At 49.8% G+C, this 27506-nt stretch overlaps 1 protein-coding gene across 5 annotated transcripts in view; it reads right to left on the reverse strand.

Annotated features, from left to right (window-relative positions):
• Positions 1-27506, reverse strand: part of IFT46 (intraflagellar transport 46) — a 128269-nt gene that overhangs the window by 12274 nt on the left and 88489 nt on the right. For all 5 annotated transcript variants that reach the window (XM_085645844.1, XM_085645847.1, XM_085645846.1 and 2 more), the window contains exons 6-9: positions 23301-23394; positions 21219-21347; positions 12170-12288; positions 11910-11976 (exon numbers count right to left, since the gene is read on the reverse strand). In XM_085645844.1, the coding sequence (XP_085501970.1) occupies positions 11910-11976; positions 12170-12288; positions 21219-21347; positions 23301-23394 (409 nt within the window). The remainder of the gene's footprint in view (positions 1-11909; positions 11977-12169; positions 12289-21218; positions 21348-23300; positions 23395-27506) is intronic.

Genomic DNA, 27506 nt, shown 5'->3' on the forward strand with positions numbered 1-27506 from the left:
GGAAGGAAGCAGAAGGCTCCACTCCAGCCATTCCCTGTGGTCAGTACCCCAGTCCAGCGAGTGGGGATTGACATTGTAGGGCCACTGGACCCCAGGACAGCGATGGGCAATAGGTTCATCCTGGTCCTGGTGGACCATGCCACCCGGTACCCGGAAGCCATCCCTCTGAGGACAGTGACGGCCCCCGTGGTGGGACGTGCACTGATGGGAATTTTCTCCCGAGTGGGGTTCCCTCTAGAGGTGGTGTCTGACCGAGGTACCAATTTCATGTCCAAGTACATGAAATCCCTTTGGCAAGAGCGTGGTGTAACCTACAAGTTCATGCAAGGCGGAATATCTTCGTTCATCGAGGACTGTTTAGATCGGTGTCAGACAAAACAGGAAAACAATAGCAATGAAAGCTGAACATTCCACATGTTTACAATGACATCAATATTTTTGAAATTGTTTCAGTTGCATTAATTACGTTTTTTTAAACTGTGTATCACGTAACAGGTTATAACGTATGCGTAGTAATCCGGGTGCATTATGGGCGTTGTAGTGTTAAACAAACTGGAGGCAGACTTAGGTGATTAAGGGGCTATAGATGAGTATGATGACGTGGATGAAGTGGGAGGGTATTGGATAGGAAGGCGGACTGCTGCGTTTAAAAGTAGGGAAGTTGAAAGGGAAAGTGAACTCTGTTGGTGAAAGGCTGAGGAAGACGGTTGTTTTTTGGCAGGTACGTGAACGGGAGACAGAAGGTAGTGGGATGCACAGTGCAGAAAGGGGAGGGGAGATTGCACGTGGATGGGTGATGAGGATTTGGGATGGAAGGGGGATGGAAAGAATGGGAGGAAGGCCGGGTTGCAAGGTGGCAAATCGCGCCAGTGGAAAGATGAAGGGCAATGGAGGGGAGTGCAGAATTTAGTTTGGTGAAGGGGGTGTAAGCATGGAGGGGATTTAGAGGGAGATAGATTAAATCGGGTTGCAGAAATGGAAGGGTTTAAAAGCAGGACTAGGGAGATGGGATGGCAAAGAAAGAGATGAGAGAACAGAGGGTTGAAATAAGGGATAAAAAACAGGGGGTCATGATACTGGAACTAGCAACTTCATGACATTGAGTCTTATAGCAATAAGAAATATGCAAGGGACTGTGCACTGCTATAAGTACCAAAGGGATATCTATGGAAACGTTGTAAATACGTAAACATTATTAGTGAATTTTATGAATGTTAGCCAAAGAGTAGAGAGGTGCAACCGATATTATAAATAACATTTTGTATACACATGGAGGAATGGTATATTAATGTAAGTTTTATTGTCATTTTCAGTTTCCCCTGACGAAGGGCCTCCAGTGGCCCAAAATGCATTGGGTTCTAATAAACTGCTTTGATGAACTTGCACTTGTACGTATTCTTGAATAGAGGTTCGGATGGCCCATCTCGAATATGAGAAACCTTGGAAAACGCATTTCCTTGCATGCGGATTTGAACTAATTTCTAATGAATGAATGACTGGATGATCGATGGAGAAAAAGTAGCTAAATGGAGATCAATGATATAAGAAATCAAGCAGAGGCAGTATTGGCTGTGCCATGGGTTTGGGGCGAAAAGGTAGCCCCATAAAGATGTTGGGTAACCTACAAGTTCACCACACCTTACCACCCCCAAGGAAACGGGTTGGTTGAGAGATTCAACCGGACCCTCAAAGGCATGATAATGGGCCTAGAAGGACCCATGAGGCGTAAGTGGGACGTCCTCTTACCATGCCTTCTCTTCGCTTACCGTGAGGTGCCACAGAAGTCTCTGGGGTTCAGTCCCTTTGAGCTTCTGTATGGTCACCCAGTCAGAGGACCTCTAAGTCTGGTCAAGGAAGGCTGGGAGCAATCTCCCAGGAAACCTCCCCAGAATGTATATAGCTACATGCTGGCCTTCAGGAATCAGACTAGGCGATTCAAGCAACTTGCTGAGGCAAATCTGGAAGCCAGCCAGGAGGAGATGAAGCGGTGGTACGACCAGAATGCCACTCTGGTAGAGCTTCAGCCTGGACAGAAGGTATGGGTCTTGGCCCCCGTGGAGCCATGTGCGCTCCAGGATAAGTGGACCGGTCCCTTTGAGGTGGTGGAGCGCAAGAGTCCTGTTACCTACGTGGTGGACCTGAAGTCTCCTAGGAACCCCTTAAGGGTCCTACATGTCAACCGCCTCAAGCCCCACTTGGAGAGGTCCCAAGTGGGCATGCTCTTGGCAACAGATGCTGGGATGGAAGAGGAGACAGAACCTCTTCCTGACCTCCTGTCAGCCAAGGAGCAAGATGGGTCAGTGGATGGTGTCATCCTCTCTTCCACCCTGACCCCTGAGCAACAGAATGATTGTCGCCAGTTGCTGGGACAATTTTCTGATCTGTTTTCCCTGGTCCCTGGTGTCACTGATTGGTGCGTCCATGATGTGGACACTGGGGATAGTACACCTGTGCGGCACAAGGCCTACAGGGTGACTGACAGGGTGAGGACATGCATCAAGGAGGAGGTCTCCAAGATGTTTGCACTCGGGGTAATTGAGTCTTCCAGCAGTCCTTGGGCCAGCCCAGTGGTCTTGGTCCCAAAGGCTGCAGCGCCGGGAGCCACACCTGAACTCCGGTTCTGTGTGGACTACAGAGGACTCAATTCAGTCACTAGGACTGAGGCACACCCCATCCCCAGAGCTGATGAGCTTATAGATCGGCTAGGGGCTGCCAACTACCTCAGCACGTTTGATTTAACGTCTGGGTATTGGCAGATCGCCTTGACAGAGGGGGCCAAAGAGAGGTCCGCATTTTCCACCCCAGATGGGCACTACCAGTTCCGGGTTATGCCCTTTGGGATGAAGAATGCCCCTGCCACCTTTCAGAGATTGGTCAACCAGGTGTTTGCTGGGCTGGATTCGTTCAGTGCAGCCTACCTGGATGACATCGCAGTGTTCAGCTCCACTTGGGAAGAACACCTGCGCCACCTCTGGGAAGTGTTGATGGCGCTGCGCAAGGCAGGCCTCACGATCAAGGCAAGCAAGTGCCAGATCGGGCAGGGTTCCGTGGTGTACTTGGGGCACCAAGTTGGGAGTGGCCAGGTGGCACCCCTTCAGCCAAAGATAGAAACCATCCTGAATTGGGAGTCGCCCAAAACCCAGACAGAGGTGAGAGCCTTCCTAGGTCTCACCGGGTACTACAGGAGGTTTGTCAAGGGGTATGGCAACATGGTTGCCCCCTTGACAGCGCTGACTTCGAAGAAGCAGCCCAGGAAAGTGATTTGGACTGACACCTGTCAGAAAGCTTTTGAGGCCTTGAAAACTGCTATGTGCACGGCGCCCGTGCTCTTGGCTCCCAACTTCTCCAAAGAGTTTATCGTTCAGACAGACGCTTCAGAGCATGGTGTGGGGGCTGTTCTTTCACAGATTAATGAGGAGGGCCTAGATCAACCCATAGCCTTTCTTAGCAGGAGGTTACTTCCACGGGAACAGAGGTGGAGTGCTATTGAGCGTGAGGCATTTGCTGTGGTCTGGGCGCTGAAGAAGCTAATACCCTACCTGTTTGGGTCTCACTTCCGGGTTCAGACGGACCACAGGCCCCTCAGATGGTTGATGCATATGAGGGGTGAGAATCCAAAGCTGTTGAGGTGGTCCATTTCCCTACAGGGTATGGATTTCACGGTGGAACATCGCCCTGGTACAGATCACGCCAATGCTGACGGTCTGTCCAGATTTTTCCGCCTTAGTGATGAGGAACTCCCTGGGGTAGGGTAGTTCTCCCCACTTTTCAGCTGGAGGGGACACGTGTTAGACCTGGCACCTTGGCGTGAGTCTCCCTTCCTCTTTTTGTCGCTGTGCCTCATGTGCTTTTATGGTGTTGGCCGCTCAGCGCGCTGTGCCACTGCCAACCAGTGTCGCGGTGCGAGTGCTCCCTTGTAAATTATATATGTTGGTTGGATTCCATGATTGGATTGTTTGGTTTACTGTCAGACCCCAGTAAAGTGCGCCAGGAGCGCCAGGGCATGTAAATGCAAACACCGCTGGTGGGCTTGCAGCACTGGTTGTGCCACCCACAGAAGCGGCCGGTAAAATATGTCTAAGGTCTGCCACCGCAGAACCTGCGTGCAGTCTGGTACTGACATGCTGACTGGCAAGTGCCCACACTTGCCGGTCGCTAAACCTTCCCTTAACTTCATGTTAGTCACCCCTCTGGTAGGCCCACGGGCAGGGTGCGTTGTAAGCATAAGGTAGGACAAGCCTGGATGCGTGGCATGTCCTAGTAGTGAATTACCGCCATCTTGTTGTTCACTACTGTAAGGCTACCCTGTTCTCATAGGCCAGCATGGGCGGCTAGGATTGTTACATCCTATGATCCTAACCGACCCAGGGAACATGGTAGAAGATCGAGTTTAGTATGCCTGAACTCGGAATAATAAGGTACATCTTTTTCCAAGGTTTATTTTAATATTCCGCGTTTGCAAATGCCGCTTTTAGAAAGCTGGCCTTTGCTTGCCTAAACATTTCAGCCCGCCTCTGCGTGATGTGTATCTGATGTCTGGCTGGTGTGAGTGACAGGGCTGGGGGAACCCAGATGGGCAGGGCTAGGTAGCCTGGTGGTGAATAGGACGATCGACAGGTAGATGGGTGGGAGGAGTACTCCTAGGCTCTGAATAGGACAGTGCTCTGCCCCCTCAATGCCGGCTCCGCCCCCTGTGGAGCGTCTGATGACTCTGCCCTGCACTCTGAAAGAAGAAGCCTGCATCGCGTAAACAAAGTGCTCAGAAACCGGACTGGACTAGGCAAGGGCCTCCCTGGCCTGGGAGAACAAAAGATTTGCTGTATAAATGTAGGAGCCCTGCTCCTAAGAAACTAGATCCGCTTTTGACCAAGAAGAATCTCTGCCTGAGGAGGAGGCACCGGGAAAGCTGTAGGAGGAAGACTGTCCCTATCCTGGGGTATTGGCCTGCAGTGGTGACCTTGCTGCCAAAGGGGAGAAGAGAAACTGTTGCTGAAGACTTTGCTTTATTTTTACTTTCAAGACTTGTGCTTTCAAAACGATCTCCAAGGGCTTGGAACTGAGCTTGCCCCCTGAACTGAGCCCCAGGACCATTGGGCTCTACCTGATCTTCACTCGCCTGCCGCTGGACTGTGGTGTCCTTTCTCTCGCCGGAGCTGTGACCCTCGTGCCCCAGTCCCTCCCTGAGCCGTGACCAGGACTGCTTAGCCGCCCCCGCCTTGGGAAGAGCCTCGCTCGATCGGAGCTGCTCCCCCTACGCTGTGCTGGGCTGCCCCTGTCACCTCGCTCGCTGGAGGCTCGCTGTGCACCTTCACCCTCCCGCCGGAATCGGCGTCGTGAGCATCTCCAAGCCTCGGACGGCCCGGACGTGACACGCGTGCCCGGCTGCCCCGCTTTGTTCACTCGCCACCTGCAACACCCCGCTCTTGTCGTGAGCCTGAAGATCAAACCCCCATTGTGAAGTGTGGGAGCCCCGGACGCCGCCTCGCCCTTCTGTCGAAGAGCCGCTGAAATACCGCACCCGCCTTCGCGTCAAGAAACAAGGTACTGTACTTACGAACTCGACCGCGAGCTCGCATCGGATCCAGGGTCTGCAACGTTCTGATTTCCCTGTCATCTGCCGTGTGCTTCCCGGACGCCGCCTCAGCACGAAGTGCGCTGAGGCCCACAGTTACCTTGTGCCCGCCTAAAGAACTTTCCGTAACAAAGAGACTTTACCGTATTTCCAAGAGTTGTGGCCCCATCAGTTCAACGTTACTGGGCCTTGTAACTGAATCTGCTGAATCTACATAAAAGCTTATTTTTATATACTTCCGGATTGGTGTCCGTTTGTGGTGCATGCAAGGGGTTTACTGTATGTGTAATTGCATTTGCTTAACTGTGTACGCCTGAGACTTAGCCTAGACTGCTCGCGCCACGCACCTAGAGGGTGAGCAGGGGTTATTCTGGGGAGTCATCCTTCGCCCTGACAAGAAGTAAAGGGTCCCTGCTTGTTGTGGGTACACACCTGCGTCAACCAGAGCCCCCTCATTTCTAACAGTGCCCGTACAGAGTGGGGAAGGATTATTCAAACATTTAAGCCTTCAATGAAGATGCCTACCATGCAGAATCAAGGACTACAAGTAGGTAACCATTTCTTCCATAACATTGACTCTGGACTGCATGCTCCGTATATTGCTAAAGCCAATGTTGGCCCACAGTTTGCCACGGCCATCATCCAATATCTTGGCAAAATCTTTTTTGTTTGTTTTTAATAAAGTCTGCTAGTCGTGTCTGTAGGTCCTCGTACTGGGATTTGTGGACGCTTTAGCTACAATGGATGTTCTGTTCAGGGTAGGTTCCAGGGGTACCAAAGATTCTACTGATCTAAAAAGATGTTCAATTGCCCAGTTTTGTTTTCCTTGTTCTCAGACATCAGCTAACTGGTCCTCTCTGCACGGTAATCGGGTCAGAGTCAATGAATAATTGTCGAAGCGCACGTTGTGCTTCGCGGGACCTGGCACATTGGTTGCACAGAAAGTATGCAACACAGGAACTTACGTTTGGGCATGTTCAGTGAAGATCCCCTGAAGAGACTCGTCGTAACACGCCAGAAGCTCAGAAAAGCCTTTCAGGCATAAGAAAAACATTAAGGGGTGAATTCCTGAGCACAAGACAGTGAGAGAAAGTTGGGTGTCAGTCTAGGCGGTGAAATGTAGCATCAAGAAGAAGGCGGACCAATAATGTCCATTTTCCTCAGCCAATGGTAATGGTGCTTGTCCCTGCTGTGGGGCAGATACTGCTAGTGAAACAATATGGTTCTCTCTGGGCTCCCAGTGCTGCTATGCAATTACTGCTCACAGTTCACAGGAAACACAGAGAGTGCCAGGAGGAGACTACAGGCACAGATGGCTCAGTCTTCCACTACAATTGAGGGCACCATGATCAACTGGTGGCCCGGAGGTTGCTAGTTTTTTCCTACAACAGGGAGGCGCGCAGAGCCTGATTCACGAGGTACTGCCGCTAGCTGAGTGTAAGAGTGCTCACCTTTTATCCTGTTAAAAAATCCATTTTACCTGTGTTGCTACTGATTTTAATGCTGCCCCCATTACGCTGCTACTGTAAAAATCACTTGCTTTTTGCATATTTACCTGCTATCCCCGCTGGAGTGCTCCTTAAGCCCCGGTCCGACTCGGCAAGTGCCGTTGAGCGGAGGGCTGGCTGGAGTCACTTCCTGGGCACTGCATTTCCGGGTTGTTCAGCGCTCTAGTTCTTCTTCGCTGACGCTGTATATATTCTGATGCACTTTCGATCGCGCAGCGGACGCGCGCAGAGCCTGATTCACGAGGTACTGCCGCTAGCTGAGTGTCAGAGTGCTCACCTTTTATCTTGTTAAAAAATCAATTTTACCTGTGTTGCTACTGATTTTAATGCTGCCCCCGTTACGCTGCTACTGTAAAAATCACTTGCTTTTTGCACATTTACCTGCTATCCCCGCTGGAGTGCTCTTTAAGCCCCGGTCCGACTCGGCAAGTGCCGTTGAGCGGAGGGCTGGCTGGAGTCACTTCCTGGGCACTGCATTTCCGGGTCGTTCAGCGCTCTAGTTCTTCTTCGCTGACGCTGTATATATTCTGATGCACTTTCGATCGCGCAGCGGACGCGCGCAGAGCCTGATTCACGAGGTACTGCCGCTAGCTGAGTGTAAGAGTGCTCACCTTTTATCCTGTTAAAAAATCAATTTTACCTGTGTTGCTACTGATTTTAATGCTGCCCCCATTACGCTGCTACTGTAAAAATCACTTGCTTTTTGCACATTTACCTGCTATCCCCGCTGGAGTGCTCCTTAAGCCCCGGTCCGACTCGGCAAGTGCCGTTGAGCGGAGGGCTGGCTGGAGTCACTTCCTGGGCACTGCATTTCCGGGTCGTTCAGCGCTCTAGTTCTTCTTCGCTCACGCTGTATATATTCTGATGCACTTTCGATCGCGCAGCGGGCGTGCCAAAGGCAAGCCCGTCTGCGCCCGTCCGCGACCTAGGGCCACAACCCCTGGCAGTTCCCACACCGCTATTGGCTACAGCGCCCAATCTCTTAAAGCCCTACAGGGTACTACTGCCACACAGTGCGCTCACTCCATAAATCCCATGAGAGAGCTCGCTGACTGCCCTTCCTGTTGCTTTAAACTACTACCAAGTGTCAAGGAGTCCTACACACCAGCCCCAACCCTGAAGCTGCTCCTACTAAACTGCCGCTCCCTCCCCAGACTCTCCACTGAACTCCGCCTTTTACTAGAAGATCGTCAGCCTAACGTCTTATTTTTAACCGAAACCTGGCTACATAACAACTCCGACCCAGATATTGTCCAGACTCTACCCCCCGGTTATCTCATACATAGAGCTGACCGTAAGAACTCTAGAGGCGGAGGACTAGCAATAATATACAAAACGTCTATTAGCTGCCGCTCATCCTCAGAGGGCCCCCCCGACTGCTAAGGTATGCAGTTCGCCCTGGAACTCTCACCCACCTGTACCTTCTCTGGTCTCTTAATTTATCGTCCTCCCGGACCCATAGGCCAATTTCTCAACTCCCTTCCTTCATTCGTGGCCGAGCTTGCTGTAACCCTAGCTAATTTTACGATGCTCGGTGACCTTAACATCCATTTGGATGACCCCGCTAATCCCTCCGCCAAGGAGCTGTCCACCTGCCTTTCTGCCCTTCAAATCATGCAAATGGGCTTTTCTCCCACCCACGACAAAGGCCACCTACTTGATCCTGTCTTTAGTAATGCACAGGAACTATCAGTGGCCGCGCCTATCCCTCTCCCTTGGACTGACCACTTATTAGTTCCCATGACCTGGGAGACTAGTTCCCCTAATCCCGTTTTGCTGTCTACAGTCACCCTGGACAGAAAATGGTCAAACCTCTCCGCCAGTATTTGGTCGGATACTCTCGCCTCCCACAGACCTCCCCATAACCCTAACCCAGATCTGGCCAATAACAATTTCAACGCCTGGATCCGTAACTCGTTGGATACACTCCTGCCTAAACTCCCGGCCCACAAGAAATGTAGGGAGAAATCGGCCCCTTGGTACACTCCCAATTTAAGGAAAATTAAACAAAGCTGCAGACAACTAGAAAGAAAATGGAGACTGAATTACGAGGAATGTAGGAAATCTGAGTACAAAGAAGCCCTAAGATCCTACAAAGCTGAAATTAAATCGGCGCAAATTCACTTTTATGAGGACAAGATCACGTCCGCCGCATATTCCCCGAAAGAAATATTCCGAATCGCCAAATCCCTGTCCTCCCCTCCCCAGGAGCCTCCCAAGTTGGAGGATGCCTCTCAACACTGCAATGAATTGGCTGAATACTTCCACCAGAAAATTCAGCTAATATGTCAGTCTTTTTCCCCTTATGCGCCTAACCCCTCCTACTCCAGTCCCAGATCAAATACGACACACTCTCTAGAAGAATTTCCCTTGCTAGAGGAGAAAGGTATGGACTACCTTCTCTCTAAGGTAACGTCTGGCTCCCCTACTGATCCTGCTCCCCCACATCACCTTTACCTGGTCTTTGAATCTATAGGCCCAGTCATCATTGACATACTTAACTCTTCCATTACTTCCGGCATAGTTCCCCAGGCCTGGAAATGTGCCCAGGTTAGAGCTCTGTTAAAAAAAACGAATCTGGACCGTTCAAATTTGGCAAACTACCGCCCCATCTCCCTCCTCCCTTGGCTGAGTAAACTGGTTGAACGTCACATCAATGCTACTCTGGTCAATTATTTTGAATCCAACAATCTACTTCATTCCTCCCAAACAGGTTTCCGTCCCCAGTTAGGTACCGAGACAGCATTGCTTGCTGTTACGGAAGAAGCCAGAAGACTTCTAGACCAGGGCGGTGCTGCAGCGATCATTTTACTTGACCTCAGTGCCGCCTTCGACACTGTCAACCACAACATCTTACTTGAACGGTTGATTAACATGGGGATAGGAAAGATGGCGCTCACCTGGATTCAGTCATTCCTTAAGGATCGTTTCTACCAAGTTTTTGAGGGGACATCCATGTCCAATCAGTGGCCTCTTAACTGCGGGGTCCCGCAAGGATCCTCTTTGAGTCCCACCCTCTTTAATTCCTACATGGCCCCACTAGCAGAGATAGTGCATCCCTTCGGCATCAAAATAATCACCTACGCAGACGATACCCAACTGGTGGTGTCATTGAACCACCCTGAGGGCTCGTCTGGCGCTCTAGGACTCTGCCTTGAGGCAGTCGCCCAATGGATGAGCAGCTCCCACCTCAAACTAAACGGGGAGAAGACCGAACTTATGTTCCTAGGGAAAACCCCATCGCCCTTCTCCTCGTTTGTCTGGCCATCCTGTCTTGGACCTATGCCTGCGCCAAAACAACAGATCAAAAGTCTCGGCATATGGCTTGACAGCTCTCTCAGTTTTAATCATCATACTACTAAGCTCTCGGCCACATGTTTTGGTCTACTACGTATGCTCAGGAAAATCCTTCCCTTGCTCCCCTTTCAAGCTAGAAGAATCATAGTTCAAGCCCTGATTCTATCCCGCCTGGACTACGGGAATGCACTTTACCTGGGCGCCCCTCAGTCCACCTTAAATAGGCTCCAGGTTATCCAAAACTGTGCAGCACGTCACCTATTACAGATTCCCCGCAGACAGTCAGGCAAGCCTGCTTTAAAAAATCTACACTGGCTAACCCATTCGAGACAGGATCCAGTTTAAAGCTATGTGTCTGACTCACAAAGCTTTCTGGAAATATGGGTCCGACATTACTCAATCCCTAGTTGTTCCCTATCAACCTTCCAGAACTCTCCGTTCTAGTGCCACCTTCCTTGCCATGCCTCTGAAAGTCCGTAGATCTAGATGGGGTGGCCGCTCCTTCACCCTGAACGCCTCCAACCTCTGGAACACCCTCCCACACACGCTCCGTAGTGAACCTAACATATCGGTCTTTCGTAAACACCTCAAGACCCACCGGTTCCTCTCAGCTTTTCAGTGATACTCCTTCCTTCTGTGCTCTCCGTGTCCGCAAGCGCTAGGAGGCCTCCGGGTAGCTACGCGCTATATAAATAAAATTTCACTCATTCATTCAACAGGTCTGTAGCATTCATTTCCGCTGCGATCCCATCCAGTAATCATTTGACAATTTAAAATTGCTATTACAGTAAAGAAAGACTTCATCCAGGGCATGAGGCTGGGAATCACACCAAAAAGCAACATCTGCTTTGTGGATGCATTTAGATACAATTCTTGTGCAAGAGGTATTTTGTTCAACTTCCAGTATTCTTTACCTCATTATTACAGAGCTGCATTTACAAGGCACATATATGAATCAGATGTTAATAGAAGTTTACCCCTGTCGAACAGGTTAGTACTTTTCCTCCTACTGACGAGATATGCACTCGGACAGAAGTCTACCTTCAACTTTTGTGGTTCTACTAGCTGTAAAATACACAATTTTAGCGTTTGAATGATGGTTGTATACGGACATCCACATCTTTACTGTCAAAAGCAAAGTTACAGTTCTAGCTTTACAATCTCGCTCCTCCAATTATAGATTTTTTTTCAAATTTGCCCAGCTGTTGTAAACAGAAAAATAAAATAGAGATTACATTTTGTGTTCTCTCTCTCTCTCTCTCTCTCTCTCTCTCTCTCTCTCTCTCTCTCTCTCTCTCTCTCTCTCTCTCTCTCTCTCTCTCTCATTTACTTAGTTGCTCTCAGCTGGAGTTGCACTATATAAAAAGTGAAAAAACATGCGACAAGCACAAATATACCTTTTTGTTTGAGAAGGTCAAAGACAAGGAGCTCTACATTTCTCAATCAACAATGAAAAGTTGGAATGTGTCTGCATTACCAAGCATGAGGCCAGAGGCCGTGCATAGGAACATGACCCAAGTGGGGCTACAGACCTTTCCAAGTAACTCCTCGAATTCTGGCGACCACTCTTGCATCAACGAGTCAATGTGGGGCATTGGCCTAAGGGAGACAGAATGAGGCACATCAGAGGGTGAAGCATGTCATGCGGGAGCGTGGTGTGTTGCACAAAAGAGCAGTCTGTGTAAGAGCAGATCAAAGAGCACAGTAAAATGCCACAGGGCAAGCGCTATTTCGAACACTTTGAAATTAGCTGACTGACAGGTGTGATGTGCAGGGCTTGCGTAGGACTCACCTGGTATAGTGCACGTTTGCTGGGGGCTTGGAGCGATGCAGTTCACTGATACTGTCAATCCAGGTGTCAATGGCTTTTGGGTTCTTTTCTGCATTTTCCAGACTCTTCACTTTGATCTGCTGCAAGGAATGGGACACAGAAAGACCCTTCTAAATCTTTGCGTTGTTGATGGTTTAAGTAATTGCAGTGAAGTTTCCAGATGGAATCCAAGCCCATGTGCCCATTAAGTGGAGTAAGGCACACAATGTCCAATGTTAGTTCCTAAACTGTTCACAACACTAATGCCACAATAAGCTACAAAAACTAAAAAGGCACCCAACTGTATCAGTTTCACCCAAGATGATGCCAATATAACCTCAAAAGGATGACTTCACTAATGGAGTTACATTAGGGGTAACTAAAGAGCTAGGACCGGAAACAGTTTGACTACTTCCTTATTACCATAGGATTCAGAGTCTGATCAGAGAGCTCTAGAAGAACAACTCAATACTATCCCTCTGTTGGACCTACGTCCTAGGGGTAGCTTAGCTCAGGTTAACAGGCTTTCATCTCACATGGTGTCTCGTGCTTGCATCCTACCCAGCTCACAGCCTAGTGCAACACCACACAAAAAGGACACTACACAGATTAACTTTAAAGCTTACTAGAAGCCTTTGTCTTTTTTTTTTTAGTAAACTTGAGTATTCAATTTCGCACTACAACCTGGAACATTTCATTACATTTCCAGATGAACGTTCCCCTTTGTTTTGGGGCAAAATGACATTACAGTTCAAGATAAACTTTCCATCAAACTTTTTAGAATAAACACTCTGTTACATTTCAGAATAGCATTTGCGGGCATTACTCGAACAACATCAGACCTGGAATATTACTTCTAGCTCATATCTAACCCTCTATGTGGGTTCCACATGGCACCTGGACTCTGGAGGGACGACTAACTCCTTGCAGACTGCGCTCTGTAAAACACTCCCACAATCCAGGGTAACCCTTAATCTAATGAGGGTTCGTCTGTTAACTGGCTACCCTTGGTATCAGGTTTCCTGGCCCTTAGATTGTCATTCCCCTCTGCTCTGACATATACAAATTATCGGGCAATGGGAAGTACTGTTGGCAAACAAAGAGCTACTTCCATCCTGGCAACTGTTAGAGGGTTTGATCACTGAATCTACTCCACCCCCGTTACGCTATAAATCTCAGCGCTTCCTGATACTGGAGCTTAACCTACCACCTCCCTCAACAAACGTGACTCTCCTTTCTACTACATTCTGGTCACGTGTATGGTTGCGCTCTGCCGCCAGTAAATACAACAAGCACTGCTGGCCTTCCCCCTTTTAAGCCGTGACAAGGAATTCCCCAGCGCTCAGTTCTCTCTCCCTTCTCCCGCGCTGCAATACCCTGCTTACTGTCCACCAGATGTCCTCCTCCTGGAGCTCGCGATGCTGCGAGACGTGTTCCCTCGCCCTGGACACAGAGCCGGAAGGGGGGTTTCACGGGGAAATCCTCACACGAGTAAAGAAACGATATTTCACTTCCTCGGGGCCACCTCCCACAAGGGATTCCCCCACATGCACTTCCCTTCGCTGACGGGAGCCCTCCTCCTTCGTAGACGGAGGGCACTCCCCCTTCTGAGGCAGAACCTCTTCCTCACCGGTCACCTGACTGAAAGGCTACGTTGTCGGCCGTTCCACTGCTCCGGCTGCTTCAACCCGGAACAGCGTGTCTTGCGTGGGTGCGGCCTCCGCCCTCGTACGACACCCCGGGGGCGGCGCTCCGGCCCCCTCTCAGGTGACTCGGGCAGCGGCTTCACTGCCCAAGAAGGCACGGACCTCCGTCTGAGTCTTGGGGGGTTCCCAGGCCATGATGGTTTCGATCTTGGCCTGGAGGGGTTGCACCTTGCCCCGACCCACCAAGTGACCGAGGTACACTACCGACCCCTGCCCGATCTGGCACTTACTGGCCTTGATCGTCAGACCCGCCTGCTGCGATGCTAGCCTTCACCTTATCCGACAATCGGTAGGACTTGGACTTCACAGGTGGGCTGTCCCCTGTGTCCACATCATGGGTACACAGATGAGTCCTTCCCGGGATAAGCGAGAACAAGGGAGCAAACTGCTCCAAAACTTGGCGGCAGTCCCTCCGCTGTTCGGGAGTTAGGGATGGTGAAAGGATCAATCCCTCCACCGACCCATCCTTCTCTTGGGACGCAAGAAGATCAGGAAGAGGTTCACTTTCCTCTTCCTCTGATCCATCAGTCACCATCATTAAAGTGACCTCGGGTCTCTCTTGGTGAGGCTTGAGGCGGTTGACATGGAGCACCCGATGGGGCTGCCTGGGGGTCTTAAGATCCACCACATAGGTGACCTTGCCCTTCTTCTCAACCACCTCAAAAGGGACCTGACCAGCGATCCTGGAGGGCACTAAGCTCTCCAGGTTCCATCACCCACACCTTCTGGCCAGGCTCCAGCTCCACCGGGTGAGCATTCCGGTCATACCATTCCTTCATGACCGTCTGGCTGGCTTCTAGGTTTTCAGAAGCTTGCTTCCATAACCTAGCCATTTGGCTACGAAAGGCCAGCATGTTGCTCACCACATCCGGGGGAAGTTTTCTGGGAGTCTTTTCCCATCCATCCTTCACCAGGCTGAGAGGTCCACGCACAGGGTGTCCATACAACAGCTCGAAGGGGCTGAAGCCCACTCCCTTCTGTGGTACCTCCCTGTAAGAAAACAGCAAACAAGGTAGGAGGACGTCCCATTTCCTCCGCAGGCTCTCGGGCAGACTCCTGATCATGCCCTTTAAGGTTTTGTTAAACCTCTCCACCAGACCATTGGTCTGGGGGTGATAAGGGGTGGAGAACCGATAAGTGACTCCACACTCTTTCCACATAGCCCGCATATATGCAGACATGTAGTTGGTACCTCTGTCCGACACAACTTCCTTGGGGAATCCCATCCGGGTGAAAATTCCCATAAGGGCCCGTGCCACCGCAGGTGCAGTAATGGTCCTCAGAGGGATAGCCTCTGGGTACCGGGTGGCACGATCCACCAGGACCAGGATAAACCTGTGACCGGCAGACGTTGGTGGATCCAATGGCCCAACAATGTCGATGCCCACCCTTTCAAAGGGGGTGCCAACGACAGGCAGTGGTTCCAGGGGAGCCTTCAGCTTCACCCCTGTTTTCCCACTAGCTTGGCAGGTTACACACGTCCTACAAAAAGTATCGGAGGTAATCCTCATCTGAGGCCAGTAAAAATGAGGGACAAGTCGAGCAAAGGTCTTGTCTTGTCCCAAGTGTCCTGCCAAGGGTATTTCGTGAGCCAATCCCAATAGGAAGGCTCGGTAACGCTGGGGAACCACCAAGGCCCGGGATGAACCATGCACCGGTGCCTTGGGTTCGCTATAAAGGAGTCTATCTTCCCAGTATATATGGAAGTTCCCCGAATCGTTACCCGCTGCCTGGGCTTCGGCCTGCCGCCGTAAACCCTCAAGGGTAGGGCACTCCTTTTGGGCCCGACAAAACTCCTCCCTAGTAGGTCCTCCCTCCACCTGCCAGTCTGCAGGGGTAGGTAAGCCCTCCAGGGGAGTTACATCCCCCTCCGTAGACTCCGGGACCACCCCAGTCGCCCCATCCGCCTTCGGAGGTTCCGATGCCGGGGCAGGCTTCCCCCGCCCTCGTTTACCCTTTCCGGCAGCTGGTTGGGCCTTTGTCCCAGGCTCCAACCTCTGTGAACTCCCTCTTCGGGCAGTCGCGGACCGGGTGTTGGCACACGTCCACTCAGGTGTCCCCAACATTCCCATGTGGGCCCTGAACTCAACCTCCTTCCACGCCGAATGTTCAAGGTCATTTACCAACAGGCAGTCGACCGGCATGGCAGGGCTTATCGCAACTCGTAGAGGACCTGTAACCCCTCCCCACTCAAAGGGAATCTGGGCCACCGGATAGTGACCCTCTCGGTTGTCAGCCATCACAACCGGGTGGACTACATTGGGAACCACCTGCTCTGGGGACACCAGCTGACTCCTTACCAAAGTCATGCTGGCTCCTGTGTCCCTCAGAGCCTCCACCCTCTGGGCATTGATGGTGACCCATTGCCTGTACTTAGTAGTATTCGAGGGCACCTGGGCCTTAGGAACCATCTCACAATCCCCCAAGGACACTAAGGTTAGCCCTGCCCACTCACCTCCCTTATCTAGGGGCAACTCCTCCCCAAGCACTACACTCGCCACCCCAGGGGTCTTTCCTCCAATGGGAGGGTGTGGTCTCTTGGGACACTTGACATCCCCCTTATAGTGCCCAACCTCACCACACTCATAACATCGGACAACCCTAGGCTGCTGACCACGGTCAGGATAAGGGGGTTTGTGGGGGCCAACCTTAGGAGGGAATCCTACTCCCTTCCCTTGTGGACTCTTTTGGGGGCCTTTGGAGAACTCCTTCTTTTTGTCTCCCCCTTCTTTCTTCTGGGGGGCGCCCTGTCCAGCCCCCTGGAAATTCCCTCCAGTCCCTTTTGAGGATACCCGGGTACTTGCCCAGATATCCGCCTCCTCTGCAAGCTTCCTAGGATAGCTTGCTGTCCACCAGGTGCTGACGCAGCTCCGGAAAACTTTTCTCGAGGAGGTGCTCCTTTAAAATCAGATTATACAATCCCTCGTAGTCCTTTACCTCACTGCTCTGCACCCAGCCCTCTAAGGCCTTCTTGGCATAGTCCAAGAAGTCTACCCAATTCTGGGTGGCCAACTTTTGACTGCCCCGAAACCTCTGCCTGAATTTTTCAGGGGTCAACCCAAATTTCCTAACTAGGGCGACCTTCATGATGGGGTAATTGGTCTGATCTTGCTGTTCCAAAGCTAACAAGGCATCCCTCCCCACCGGAGGCATATACCTATATAGACCACCCCCCCACTGAGCTTCGGGGACCCCATGGGCTCTTAAGGAGACCTCATAGGCAGCCAGCCATTTAACGATGTCATCCCCGACACCATAGCTGGCGACTACATCTTTTGGCAGGTAGGGCCTGGGCTCCCTGGGGATTTCTCTAGGTACGCTGCCACCAATGGGACTGCTGGGGGTTCCCAACTGTAGGGCTTTGAGTTCCAGTTCCTTTAAATGGAGCTCATGGAGGAACCTCCTCTCCTCCCTCTCTTTCTCCAAACGGGCCGGTTCCATTTTAAACTGCCTCTCCTCCCTCCTGTCAACTAAGTCAGCTGATGACAGGCTTCCCCCCGAGGCGCTACTTCCTGCTCTTGAAGGGGCACTAGGTCCTGCATCCATGTGTCCACTCTCAGGGGGGAAAAGTAATTCTGGTTCCTCTGTGGTGTCCAGTTCTGGTCCCTCCTCCCGTTTCCCGCTAGGGTGGGCCATGACCCAGGCTCTCAAGCTAGTTTGGAGTTCTATTTTCTTTGCCCTTTGCTTGAAAAACACCTCCCTCTCCTGGCAGAATTCTTTTAGTTGAGTTACCGTATATTCTTCCAGCCTACCCAACTCAAACTCCATCCTACCAGGTGGGACCCAATCCCGCAGAACAGAAGTTTACAAAAGGAGACCTTTCCTTTAAGAGGAATTACACCACCAGACAGAATTATTTTAAAAACAAAATTCCAATTAGGGAGGCAATCTGGAGAAAACTCCAGTAAAAACAATCCAGTGTAGGTTGTGGCGCGCGCCAAACTGCTAATGAGCGGATGCAAGCACAGATTCAGGATCCCACCGCTGAACACCAACTTGTTGGACCTACGTCCTAGGGGTAGCTTAGCTCAGGTTAACAGGCTTTCATCTCACATGGTGTCTCGTGCTTGCATCCTACCCAGCTCACAGCCTAGCGCAACACCACACAAAAAGGACACTACACAGATTAACTTTAAAGCTTACTAGAAGCCTTGGTCTTTTTTTTTTTTAGTAAACTTGAGTATTCAATTTCGCACTACAACCTGAAACATTTCATTACATTTCCAGATGAACGTTCCCCTTTGTTTTGGGGCAAAATGACATTACAGTTCAAGATAAACTTTCCATCAAACTTTTTAGAATAAACACTCTGTTACATTTCAGAATAGCATTTCCGGGCATTACTCGAACAACATCAGACCTGGAATATTACTTCTAGCTCATATTTAACCCTCTATGTGGGTTCCACATGGCACCTGGACTCTGGAGAGACGACTAACTCCTTGCAGACTGCGCTCTGTAAAACACTCCCACAATCCAGGGTAACCCTTAATCTAATGAGGGTTCATCTGTTAACTGGCTACCCTGGGTATCAGGTTTCCTGGCCCTTAGATTGTCATTCCCCTCTGCTCTGACATATACAAATTATCGGGCAATGGGAAGTACTGTTGGCAATCAAAGAGCTACTTCCATCCTGGCAACTGTTAGAGGGTTTGATCACTGACTCTACTCCACCCCCGTTACGCTATAAATCTCAGCGCTTCCTGATACTGGAGCTTAACCTACCACCTCCCTCAACAGACGTGACTCTCCTTTCTACTTCATTCTGGTCACGTGTATGGTTGCGCTCTGCCGCCAGTAAATACAACAAGCACTGCTGGCCTTCCCCCTTTTAAGCCGTGACAAGGAATTCCCCAGCGCTCAGTTCTCTCTCCCTTCTCCCGCGCTGCAATACCCTGCTTACTGTCCACCAGATGTCCTCCTCCTGGAGCTCGCGATGCTGCGAGACGTGTTCCCTCGCCCTGGACACAGAGCCGGAAGGGGGGTTTCACGGGGAAATCCTCACACGAGTAAAGAAACGATAATTCACTTCCTCGGGGCCACCTCCCACAAGGGATTCCCCCACATGCACTTCCCTTCGCTGACGGGAGCCCTCCTCCTTCGTAGACGGAGGGCACTCCCCCTTCTGAGGCAGAACCTCTTCCTCACCGGTCACCTGACTGAAAGGCTACGTTGTCGGCCATTCCACTGCTCCGGCTGCTTCAACCCGGAACAGCGCGTCTTGCGTGGGCGCGGCCTCCGCCCTCGTACGACACCCCGGGGGCGGCGCTCCGGCCCCCTCTCAGGTGACTCGGGCAGCGGCTTCACTGCCGCACCGCTTGCACTTCCTGACTGTTGGTTTCTCGAGTCCGGCAGTCGCGGCGCTCTCTCACGCCCAACAGACCTCTCGTGCCGACCCCTCTCCTCAGGCCACTCGACGACGGCGGACCACAGCCGAAGATCACCAGGTAACCTCTCAACCTGGCACAGGGGTGGCGGCCAGGGCTCGAAGGCAGAACTCGTGGAGGGGAGGGGGGTTGAAGTAAAAGGGGGGGCCGGTCCTCTCACGGCACCGTGGCTGAAGCTGACGGGACTCTCAGGGCATGGGCACATTCATCTTTCCCCTATGTCCGAGGAGGTGGCAATCCCAGGCAACAACAGAGTTGGAAGTCGATAGGCCCCGGTAATGGCCCTCTCCCAGACTAAGAGGTCAGGGGTTCACTCCTCCCGGTGATCTCAAAAGGTACGAGTGTCTCAAAAGTCACTGGCGGCGCTCAGGGACCGGTCAAAAGGTTGGGGGTGATGTCACTGACGAGGGGAACCGTGCAGACCCTGAGACCTGTCATTCCCTGTCCAGCGCAGCCACCTCCCCACTCAAGTGCCTTACTCCTGACTAACCGGCAGCTCAACTCTATTCTAAAATGGCCGCCCTCCTGTCACCTCTATTTATCACCTTGGGCCTGACTTGCCAGAGGGGCCCAGAAGGTTCCGGAACCTCTCATGGTAGTCATGGTCCAGGTGCTGAGGTGACAGTTGGAACCACCATTTTGTGAATCTAACCTCCCTTATCTAGTTTCCTAAATGGAGCACCTTGCGCCTCTCCCTCAGGTAGTGAGGATGAGGCGCCCAGAACCTCTACATCAACGCCCTAAAAGTTGGTAGTAGACAGAAAAAAAAATGAGAAGGGGAAGGGACAAGACAGAAAAAATGATAAAATGAGGAGGGAACTGCCAAAGGGCTGACAGGTCTAACACCCTCTCAAATGGGGAACAAGGGAATCCTCTCACACATTCCCATCCTCTCCAGGTTGGAGGGTTTTAGGCATCAAAATGCAGCAGAAATCTGACATAATATAGTCCTGTATCTTGACAAGCTGTCCTGACCCCGATCACAAGCTATATTCACATTCCCCTCATCTCCCTCCAGTCACAACATCAGGATCATATCAGACTCTGCATCCTAGTAAAAAGCAGACCATCAAAAACGTTAGCTAACCAAGCTGCATTGATAGAGATTGGTCAGAGCAGGATATAACTCATTCTTTCTGGCTCTAGTAGAAAAGACTGACAAGAGACCACCCTTATCACTGGGGATACTTGTCTAGGTTGTGCATGTCAAGCTGAATTAATACACTATATACTTGGAGGGATGGAACCATCCCGTAACCTGGCATATTGCTTCTCAGTGACGTGGGATGTAGGCATGTAGAAACACAGTGTTGACAAATGGTAATTGAAGAGATACATATGGCGCTCCCACTTGCATATATGACTTGAACCAACACCGAAATGTTCCCCTAGTGGGACTCAATTTGCCCACTAGACAGTGGACAGAAACATCACAGCCATGAAACAAGGCTTACTTCAAAGGTTTTATTGTGCAAGTTTGTTTCATCTTCTTGTTTTACGCATTCTATGCCGAAACTGAAAACAAGAAGTGTAATTGACCAAAATATCGTTATTGTATTTAAAATACGACAAACACAGACAAAAAAGTTAATAAAGAATGAATTTTAAAAAAATCTAGCAAGCCCCATATTATTTCAACCATTACCTTCCTCTAGATCACCATCTACAGTTTAGAGTTTTGCCTCCATTACAAAATAACGTGGAATTATCAATTTGGGCATCACAGAAAACTGAATGAGCTGCCCACTCTGCTGTGACTCTATCCAACACATTCCATTTCCGAAGGTAGTTGTAGTTTACATCAAGTGACTTTGGCGATTCCAGTGGTCCACTCTCTTTTTCATTTTCTAGCACGCTACCTAGCACTCTTTGACCTTCTTCAGTCAGAAGGTTGTGGACAATTCCAGTAGCCTGCCACCAACCCCAGTCAAGACTTACTGCAATATTGTGTTGCTTGGAATTTTCGGTCAGCCAGAGGGAGAGCACTGTGGGGTCAGACTGCTTGGTGGACGGCTCGTCAAGAGTGAGAAGGCCCAGGTTGTCGGGCTTGCTATCTGGGCGTGGAACCTGTGGAGAAAACACCACATCAATTAAGGACATAAAGGTAAATTCTGCGAAACAGAGATTCCTGACCAGTAAAGCTATGGAAGTGATTCAAACATTTCTAAGAAAATCTGGTAGAAGCAATACCTGTACCTTGTGCAACTATGACAGCCATCCTAGATGGCTATAAAGTTACAAATATTGAAGACACTTAAATGAAATAGGACAGGGACAGTTCAACTTAAAGTCAAGTAAAAGCATGATCTTTATAGCTGCAGTGCTGGGATGGCTCTACGTGTTGTCAGTGACCACAGAGCCAGCCACTGCAGCTGAAGAATTAAGGATGCCTCCGCGTCAGTCACTGAAACCAAGATCCACAAGCCTTAGTACTGGGACAGGCTACTGTGGTGTCACTGAAAGTGGGGTCTCTGCAGGTAGAACAATGACGAGGACTCAGCTGGTGTCTGTGCATTTGCAGCCATGAGGCCCAGTGTGGGTGGAGTGAGACTAGGATGATGCGGATACAGCACTGGGAAAAGGTCAGGTTGGGATCAGTTATCGTGGGAAGAATGAGGTTGTAATACACAGAGAGATAAAAGCTTGGCAGTGAATACTGGACCAACGAGGATTAGTACAGGTAGAGCTCAGGTTGGTGCAAGCATGGAGCCTAGAAGATGTGGCACTGGCAGAGGGGACCGTTGTCGAATGTATGACGATACTTAGCATGCCATTACTACGCATGCATTTAGTGCGATTTTTTTACATCGCAAACGGCATTAGTACGCATTATATTACTACGCTTACCTTAACTTTGTAAAAGCATGAATAATACTTTGCATTCCACTACTATGTGTACATGCCCCTACACTACACATACATGATGACACTACACAGAAACCTTTAACACTACACAATACTACTCTTCCCTAAACCCTAAATCACTACCCCCAGCACAACTTCCTACACTACAAAAACACAACACTACCCTGAACCCTAATACGCCACTCCCAGCACGACCCCCTACCCTACATATACACCAAAACACTACCCTAAACCATACCATATGACCCACCTACACTACCCTTAACCCTAAAACACTAACCTAAACTACACATATGCCACAACACTACCCTAAACCCTAAAACACTACCCCAGCACGACCCCCTACTCTACACATACACCACAACACTACCCTAAACCCAAACCTTAAACACTACACATACCCTTAACACTACCCTCAACCCTTAAACTGTACCCCCAGCACGACCCCCTACTCTACAAAAACACACTACATCCCCCTTACCTCACTCTCCTCGTGGTTCCTCTCTCCTCCTGGGACCTTCCTCACGTCGTCTCCGAGGGGCGGTGCACGTCGTTGTGAGGAAACAGCCTCAGTTTCCTTACAACGACATGGATCGATTTCTTTTCAAGCATACCATTACAACGTATGCGTAGTAACAACGCTTGCGATGTAACAACTTGCGTACTAATGGTACGCGTTGTAACATCGCAAGCGTAGTAACGCTTGCGAAGTAATGGTATGCGCAGTAGCAGCCGCACACTAAAGGCTGTTTACCCCGTTGTCAGATCGAGAGAGAAAGACAACTGCAAATGTACAGAGAAAGCTCAGCTTGATACCAGCGATTGGAGAGCTGGTAAAGACGCATTATAAAGAGCTTGTGACTGAGTGTAGAGTTCAAGAAGCTATAGAGGAGGGAGAACTCAGATTGTTGCCAGTGAGTAGAGAGTGCATGAGGCTGTACCATAAGGGGAACTTGCAAGCCAATTGGAGCTCATGAAGCTATTATACTGGAACAGCTGAAGTTGGTGTCAGCAAACGCAAGCCCAAAAGATTTGTTATAATCACAAATTACTTTTCACCATGAAAATTTGATCTCAGGGTCCATGAACAGGCAGAAAAAACAAACCTGCAACACATCTCCAACTACGATAATACAATCCAAAGAGTAAACATACCTTCAAGAAGGCATCAATGTCTCCAACAGCTGGGATAAAGTCTGGAATGAAGGGCTTTAGCTTATGGTCAAGGTCAATGGCTTGTGGTGTGTACCTGAAGTCAACAGAAAGGCAAAAATTAATCAGGTTGAATGGGACGGTGAAGAAACTAGAGACACTCAACCTGTTATAAAAAAAGAAGAAGAGATGCTATTGAGAACAGCAGCAGGGATGAGAGATTGACGTCATTATGCACTGGAAGAGTCACTAGCTCCAGGGAAACACAAAGATCATTCACACCTTACTGCACATAAAGAGGAGGCGGAATGAAAGGGAGACAGTATGCACTGGAGAGCGGCTTCCCATGCAGACATAAGAATGGAATCATTAAAGATTCTATGTCAGGACCGGAGGAGACAATTTTGCCTTCTAATTTTGCTTGAGTCTCCAGCAGCGGCCACAAAGATAGCTACAAAAACTGCATTTCCCAAGAAATATTCAGAAAACAGCTGGCAAAAACAACCAATCACACTCCTCCATTTTAATGGTACTGCACACAGTCGCCTCTTCATTCCTCTCTTTCTTTTCTGCTCTAGCAGCATGTAAGTGCCCATCGCTTTGTCTCTGCACATTGTTATACGCATGCTTCCTGCTTACTCAATGTTGTGTTTTCATAGCTGTAAGGAAACAGGCCATTAGTTACCTGGGCGGAGCTCGCAGACTTTCACTCCGCGGAATTCTGTGGCGTTACAGAAACACTCCGCCAAATTCCACGTAGCTCCTCGAACAGGAAGGGTATTGCTAGGCCACCCCTAGGTATTAGAAGTGGAGCTTGTCATACTCGAAAGGGGATGGGAGGTTTTAAAGTGACTTTATGAAGAGGTGGGTCATTCTTTATAATAGGCTGTAGCTCTGTTCCAAGATGGGTCGGCTTCGCTTTACTTTTTCATGTGCCAATTCCTACAGTTGGTATAACACAGCATCCCAAAACCCACTCTATCTCTTCCCTCCTATTAGTGTGGGACATGTTCCCAGTCTCGCTTCAGCAGTCTCCACCACATTACCCATCCTCTACCCCGAAGCATTCCAGGATACTGGGGCCAGAGCCCCATGGGCCGGGCACGATAACCAGGCGGTGTCTCTCAGCAGTAGCTCCAACACCTAATGGGGGTTAGCGCTCTCTGCGATTGTGCACAAAACTCTGCTACCTAGTCGCTTTCCGATGTTAACTGATCATTCTAAACGCATCTAGAAAAGTCAGCATTCGCCCTTTCGCTAAACCCACAGTTGGCTGACGCATGGATAAAATTCACAGCTTATTGACAATAACAGTATCAGTGTTGTGTCATCATACATTCTGGCTTAGTCTAGAATTATAATTAATACATAGATAAGAGTTAACTTGTTTATCGTGCACAACACATAGGCAGTCTTTCATCTCGTTATTGACCAAAGTGTAGGTTCTGACACTGCTGCGGCTCATTGAACGCAGACAAACACCATTCTGAGATGGCTGCCCCTCATTCACGAGATGATGCAAATGCTACCTCTGGTTTTCGAGGAAGAACAAAAATTCATTTATAGACAGAAATCAGACTGTGTATACTGTGCCGGTTCTTAGACTAAGTCGCCATTAGGAATGCATTTGTTATGCACAGGCCTGTTCCTATCCAGCATCGGCTTAGACTGTGGGGCCATGCTATCCACCTGCAGCCCCTGCACTCACCATGGGCTCCAGAGCTGCACGCATGAGGGGCAGCACCAGAGTGAGTGGCGGTACAGAGAAACACGGGAGAGGGCAGTGCTGTCTGGGTCCGTGTAGAGACACATGTAAGGGTTTGCCTTAACTAGAACCTGCACATTTACTGCCTGCGCAGCTCAAGGCAGACCTACGCTTGTCTTCTCTAAAAATGTTTAGATGTATAAATGTCTGCTTAGCCAATGTTATATTTCTTATGGATACAGTCACATATTAGCGTGTGGGAGTAGTTTGTGTAAGCGACAAAATGCATATCTAAATACAAAACAGGCAAGTTTTGAAAATGGGTAAGCATTGTAAGATGTTATATAATCAAACATATATCTGTCTGTACATAAATACAGTGTACGTCAGTAGATTAGAAAAAGCATGTATAAAAACACATAACTATATATGCAAGAGATAGAAAATAGATGCATATCAAGGGATGGATCCTTCCCCCAGGAAATTGACATGCGACACTGTACCATCGACCTGCATTACAGATGATGTACAATGTGTTAACTATTTGTAATGATGGGATGCTTACATGTTTGTTTGTTTAATAAAAAGTATTTGATAAAAATATAGATGCATATCGGATACATTCTAGGGATGAGTGCCCTAGTATCCTCCGCTCCACTGGCGGTTGGCAGAGATTTTCCGAACTCTGCACTTCAAGCGGAGCGCAGAATGGCAAAATTCAGCAAAATCTCCCGGCGGAGCGAGGTTTACCGCTCACCCTTAGTAATGGGTCCACATGCCCCTTCCACTGTGAACCAAACACCCCATTGTAGCGCTTGACACTCTCAGGGTAGCGAAGGAGCGCAGTCCAAGGCTTACTCAAGGGAGGTGGTGTAGGCTCGTAATTACCATTCGCTGGCAAGCAATAACCGTCAATAAATATTTGTCCAGTCTATGCTTTCTCTTTAGGAAGTAAACGAATATTTATCAAACACACACACTACTCAATACTATACAGTAATTTACAAACATATAAAACGCTGGTGGAAATATCTATGATGACACCACGTAATCACCTCGGACCCCCTAAAGAGGTCAAGCTCAACAAACCACGTCAAGAACGGTATCATTTGAAGAGTAAATGCAATAATCAATCATAATCAAGTGGGAATGCACTTATTAATGTTAATAAAGCATTTGCACTTTGATCACAAATCAAGGTCACCATTATTGTCAATAAGGCATTAAAAAATGAACATAACAGGTCTGTGTGCTTTTTATAGACTTTCAACCCATGAAAACACAACTATAAAGACAGCCCTTAGCAGGGCCGGACTGGGAACCCAAGGCAGCCCTGGCAATTTTCTCCAACCAGCCCCTGCCTGGCCCAGGGAGACTATAAACCCTTGCTTGCTGCTTTTGTTACTGGGACCGATATTGCAGCACCGCACAAAACCCAGCCCCCAGCAACAAAACCGGCTCCCTCCACTGTAAAACTACCCCCCACCTTCCAGCCTCCCGGGACAATGCCTGATGCACGGTACGGCCGGTCCGACACTGGTCCATTCTTTTAGGCACCTTCAGGCCACAATAGCTGTAACTATAAACTTGACCCCTAGAGGGTGCTGCAATCCCAACTGTAGAGCACATGCTCCAGCCTGGGGAGTGGTTAAAAACTTAAGGAAAACCCTGGGTTGGTCTTCCTTTTTGGATCCTGCATACTTAGGGGCAGCATTATGGGAAAAGCACCCTGGATCTTTAAGGGAAGCTGTGACACGTCTGCAGCTTCTCTGTGCTCTTCTTTTCTGTGGTGGTGGTGGCCCCGCTGTCCTGGGCCAAAACGAGCAGTAGAAATGGCTTCATCATCTTCAGGTCCCGCAGGGCATTATGGGATGTTTCTCCTGGAGCTTGTGCATATTTTAGGAGAGGCTCTCCCACTGCGCCGGGGAGAGGCGCTGCCTTTCTTTTTTTCCATTTCCCGTGTTGCGCTTTTTTTTCTTTTTATTGGGGGGTGCCCGGTCCCACGGGAGCACCCCCATGCCTCCAGATGTTGGGGCAGCACAGGGAGTCCACCCGGACTTCCCCATGCAGCTCCGTGAAAAAGCAACATTTCTCTGCAGCCTTTGGGATCCGGCATCTCTTCTTCCCTGTGGGCAAGGTGCTGGATTCTGTGGTGACTGCCCGCTACCCCCAGACACAGGCCGAGGGAGCAGGCCAGGCCCACCACAAATGGGGAGTGTTCTGCAGTACTCTCCCGTTCTCCTCCTTGCTACCTCTGGGCACGGGGTTGCGATCCCGGGCCTAGAAGACTCCTCTCTTCCTAGTAAGCAGAAGCGCTATGGTACTCCTCCGTCCTTACTCCCATCTAGGTCCTGAACCCCCTATCTATAGACTGGTCTGGGGGTTGAGATCCTTCGATCCTGTGGACGCTGGGTAGGAGGCCTTACATGCGCCCCCTCCAGGCATGTGAAAATGAAAGACTATCCATGCAGCGACCCCCGGGCCCTGGACAGCGGAGGTCCATG

This window comes from Triturus cristatus, chromosome 3_1 (assembly GCF_964204655.1).
Source record: "Triturus cristatus chromosome 3_1, aTriCri1.1, whole genome shotgun sequence".
In the NCBI taxonomy this organism is placed as follows: Eukaryota; Metazoa; Chordata; class Amphibia; order Caudata; family Salamandridae; genus Triturus; species Triturus cristatus.